The following is a 4799-nucleotide window of genomic DNA, read 5'->3' on the forward strand; positions in this document are numbered from 1 at the left end:
CCAGACCTCTGGGGTGGGAGGAAGAGATGAGGCAGGGGGCATGGATGCTCACCTGGCCAAGGGCCCTACCTGACCCCTCGGTAGTGGGGACTTCTTTTCCCATTACCACATCAGGGCAGGATGGGCATCGTGGCGGCAAATGCTCTCCATCAACACCTGGCTCAGTTCAGAAACTTCTAGTGCTGGGCAGGGTGGGTGGAGAGGGGTGTGTGGAAGCTCTCACGTACACTCCTCCTCCCACTTCTCCACAGACCAGTACCGGTGTTTGTGGTAAACCCAGTGACAGGGGAGGTCGCCAAAAAGAGGAAGAGGACCCTGCCAGGTTCGCAGCCTCTATAAAACAGGCTGTGGAGGGAGCCTGGGCAGCTGCCTCAACATGACCTCCTGGGCTGTCCTGCTCATCGCCTCGGTGCTCCTGGTTGCCCCAGGTGAGGAAATACCCCTTGGGATAGATCCCGATGGCTCCTCCTCCCAGCCCTGCTTTCTCAGATTTGATGGACCCGAGCATGAGCTCCAAGGGCACCTGGCATGGGTAAGAGCAGCCCCAGGGCAGAGCAGGGCAGGAGGCACCCAGGACCCCTCACAAGGCCGCCTCCCCGTCCTGGGTGCCAGCTGCCTCCTGGGCTCTCCCCAGCCAGAAGTAGTGACTTCTCCTCCCATCTGTCTGTGGAGGGCTGCTCATGCTGTTTCTTCCCCAGGGCTGGCTTTTTCCGGTCTGACTCCTGAGAGCCATGACCAGGCGACGGCCCATCTGTGTGATGGAGACGAGTTGTGCCAGGGCCTGGCCCTGGAGGATCCCCAGGTACACAGGGATACTCCCCCACCTGCTACCCTCCCCCCAACATCCCTCTCCTTCCTCTGCTCCCTGGGCAGTGCCAGGTGTGAGGGTCTGGAGACTTAACTGGTCAGGGGGTGGGGAGGCAGGGCTGGGAGCTGAAGATGCTGGTTTTGTTCACACTGGTACCTGACAGTGGGGTGGGGGCTACAGTGGTGGCTGGGCCCTCCGCAAGAGCCTCCTCCTTGTCTGACGGTAGAACAGCAGAGGGGCAGATGCTGGGCTGGGGCCGGTGCTGTGGGTGTGGGGGCAGGTCGTGGGGTCTCTCAGCCCCTCTAAAACAGGCAGAGAGATGGGCAGGGGCCAGCCAGTCTGGCTCAGGTCCTCATATGGACAGACAGATCATGGGTCATCCTACTGGCTTAAAAGCCCCCAGGGGACCCTTCCTGGTGCCCTTATGAAGTTGGGGTGTCTGAGAGACCACCCTAATGGGCTTCCTTTCCTGATAGGGTGACCTGCTGCTCCAAGGAGAAGAGCTGAGCCTACGCTGTGGGTCTTGTCGGAGAATAATACAACATCTGATGGACAAGTTGGGAGATCAGCCCGATGAGGTGAGACGGGAGGCTTGTGGGACCTGGCGGGTGGAGATGTGCCTCCAAGTGGAATGGGGAGGGCTGGGAATCCTTACCTAGGCTTTTTAAATGAGCTGGAAAGTGGGATGTACTTAGCTTTGAGTGAATACTTAATAAGTGGAGGCATCATCACCAGAACCATAGTTTCACTTTCCCTCTCTCCCTCTCCGTGGCTCCCCCAAGCTGCTCAGCATCACTACCTTCACCCTGGGGTACTCAGATTTATCCCCTTCCATGGGAGATGTCAGAAGAAGATATTTCAAAAGCAATGGACCAAAGCTCCAAGCTTGGATACCCTCCTAACCCGCCACACCTCCCCACCAGCAGATGGAGCCCCCAGTCTGGCCCTGGACCCAGAAGCTATATAGACAGAGCCTTTAAAGTGGGTCTGGGCACCACTCTCCACCCAGAAGACAGGGCCTGGGTATACAGAGGCTAAGACTCGGCAGGGTCAATTGTCCTTTCCAGAGCCCCTGCTGGCCAGGCTTGAGATGGGGAGGGGGGCTGAGCCCTGTCTCTCCAGTCCCTGTTCCCACTACCACCTGGCACCAACTCCCGGGACCCAGCACTCCCACTGCCAGACCCGCTGAGAGCCCAAGGCTGCCGGGGCCTGCAGAGAGACAGTGCCCAGCAGGGCTCACCTGAGGCCCGTTTCCCACCACGGTGCTGCTGCTGCAGAATACCGTCATTGAGGCGGCCTCCAAGGTGTGCGGCAAGATGGGGCTGCTGAAAGGTCTGTGCAAGTCAATCATGAAGAAATTTCTCCGTACCATCGCTGCGGACATCACAGCTGGAAAAACCTCTCGGGTTATCTGTGTGGACATCAAGATGTGCAAAAGCAAGCCAGGTATGTGCATAGGCAACAGCAGGGACTCATTCCCTGACAGCCTCCCCGTGAAAGGCAAACTCCTAACAGCCTGAGGCAGCCTCCCCCTGCCCCTCCCCACACTCCTGCAAACAATCCTGGAGTAAAATCAGGTCTCCATTTCTCCTCAGAGGTGTGACCTTGGGCAAGTAACCTAACCTCTTTGAGCTTCTGTTTCCTTACCTGTGAAAGGGCAATAATTATTTCTATTTCTGAGGCTGAAATGAGGATTGAATGAGACCATCACGTAAGATGAGGTTGACACCAAGGAAATGGCCCGAGACTGAGAAATCAGAGCCCGGATCAACCTGTCTCTTCTCTCCACAGTAGGTTTCATTTGATTCCCTGGGTCCTCTTACCCCATCCTGGGGAAAAAGCACAGAAACTCCAGCATCCTCGGCCGGCTCCTTCCTTCCTGAATCCAGGAGTCTTCTCTCCAGTTTCTCTCACCAAACTCCCTCCACTGCCTTTCCCTCTCAGAATAAAATATCATGCAAGACTTTTGCTTCAGCTTCTTTTCCTTTGTTGGGTTTCAGAAGAGGGGCACGCTCATCTGACTCTTAAGTTCAATCAATAAACAGGTTGTATGTCATGTGGTTCTAGATGCTAGGGGTTTAGTGGTGAACAAGACAACTTAGCAGCTCTCACACATATGGTCATGAAATAATTATTGTACTGCTTGTCACTCCAAGAACCTGGGGTACATCACAAACATACCCCCAGGAGCCCTCAGACCAGCTGAGGAGACCATTCGGGTTTTGTTGTTGTTGCTCAGTTGCTCAGACTTGTACGACTTTTTGTGACCCTATGGACTGTAGCCCACCAGGCTCCTCTATCCATGGGATTCTCCAGGCAAGAGTACTGGAGTGGCTTGTCATGCCCTCCTTCAGGGATCTTCCCGACCCAGGGATGGAACCCGAATTATCTGTGTTTCCTGCATTGCAGGTGGATTCTTTACCAATTAAACTACCGAGGAAGCTATATATATATATATATATATATATATATATATATATGAATAGATAAAGATGTGGGCTATTATAAATAGTGCTATTGAACATTGGGGTACATGTTATATTTTCAAATTATAGTTTTTGTCTTTTCTGGGTATATACTCAGAAGCAGGGCTGCTGGTTTATATGGTTACTCTATTTTTAGTTTTTTAAGTAACCTCCTTACTGTTCAGCTCAGTGGGTGTACCAATTTACATTCCCACTGACAGTGTAGGAGGGTTCTTTTTTCTCTATACCCTGTCTGGATTTATTACTTGTAGACTTTTTGATGATGGCCATTCTGACCAGAGTGAGGTCAGATGGCCATCATCAAAACTACCTGAATGTAGTTTTTTGATTATTTTATTTTATTTTTCTTTAGCCATGGACTTTATTGTTTGAATATTTGAATTATTATTCTATACACAGATGTTAATTTCTTACAAAACTCTGTATTCCATATTGCTAGGTCACTTGGACTGCATTTTATGTCACATTTCCATCAAGAACTATTTCCCAAATCACCATCTGCCTGATTGTGTTTGTTGTTGTTCAGTTGCTAAGTTGTGTAAGACTGAAATGCCAGACACTAGTCCACCAGGCTCAACTGTCCATGAGATTTCCAAAAGAATACTGATGCTGGGATTTCCTTCTCCACTGAATGTAGTTTTAATTTGCATTTCTCTAATAATTAGTGAAGAAAGCTGAGCGCTGAATAATTGATGCTTTTGAACTGTGGTGTTGGAGAAGACTCTTGAGAGTCCCTTGACTGCAAGGAGATCCTGGTGTGCTCTAAAGGAGATCAGTCCTGGGTGTTCATTGGAAGGACTGATGCTAAAGCTGAAACTCAATACTTTTTTTCATGCAAAAGAGTTGACTCATTGGAAAAGACTCTGATGATGGGAGGATTGGGGCAGGAGGAGAAGGGGATGAAAGAGGATGAGATGGCTGGATTTTATCAGCGACTTGATGGACATGAGTTTGAAACAACTTTGGGAGTTGGTGATGGACAGGGATTTGTTTATTTTGAGATTCACGTTTCCATTCAGACCGACTGAGCGACTGAACTGAACTAAATAATTAGTGATGTTGAACATCTTTTCATGTTTCTGTTGGCCATCTGTCTGTCTTCTTTGGAGAAATGTCTACTTAGGTCTTCTGCTTATTTTTGGTTGTTTATTAAATTTTTTTATTGAACTGTGTAAACTGATATTATGTCTTGGAAATTCAGCTCTTGCTGTTGGTATGATTTACAAATATTTTCTCCCATTCCATAGATTATCTTTGCATTTTATGGTTTCTCTTGCTGTGCAAACAATTTAGAGTTTAATAGGTCCCATTTGTTTATTTTTGCTTTTGTTTCCATTACCCTAAGAGATGGATCCAAAAAACTACTGCTGCAAGTTTTGTCAAAGAGTGTTTGGCCTACATTTTCCTCTAGGAGTTTTATAGTATCTGATTTTGCATTTAGGTTTTGAACCCACTTAAACTTATATATGACAAAATGAAAATGTTCATTCTTTTACATGTAGCTG

At 49.0% G+C, this 4799-nt stretch overlaps 1 protein-coding gene across 3 annotated transcripts; it reads left to right on the forward strand.

Moving 5' to 3' along the window:
* The first annotated feature begins 248 nt into the window (after nt 1–248).
* On the forward strand, nt 249–2771 carry LOC102275207 (antimicrobial peptide NK-lysin). 3 transcript variants are annotated; one of them, XM_070380146.1, is made up of 5 exons: nt 249–428; nt 699–802; nt 1285–1386; nt 2086–2254; nt 2490–2771. In XM_070380146.1, exons 1-5 carry the CDS (start codon nt 377–379, stop codon nt 2492–2494), a joined length of 432 nt encoding a protein of 143 aa, XP_070236247.1. In that variant the 5' UTR covers nt 249–376; the 3' UTR covers nt 2495–2771. The 3 variants fall into 3 exon arrangements, with proteins under 3 accessions (XP_070236247.1, XP_070236245.1, XP_070236246.1); XM_070380144.1 differs by having other exon boundaries at nt 2600–2771; XM_070380145.1 differs by having other exon boundaries at nt 2603–2771.
* Nucleotides 2772–4799: the final 2028 nt, after the last annotated feature.

The sequence above is a fragment of the Bos mutus genome, chromosome 11 (assembly GCF_027580195.1).
Source record: "Bos mutus isolate GX-2022 chromosome 11, NWIPB_WYAK_1.1, whole genome shotgun sequence".
Taxonomy (NCBI): domain Eukaryota; kingdom Metazoa; phylum Chordata; class Mammalia; order Artiodactyla; family Bovidae; genus Bos; species Bos mutus.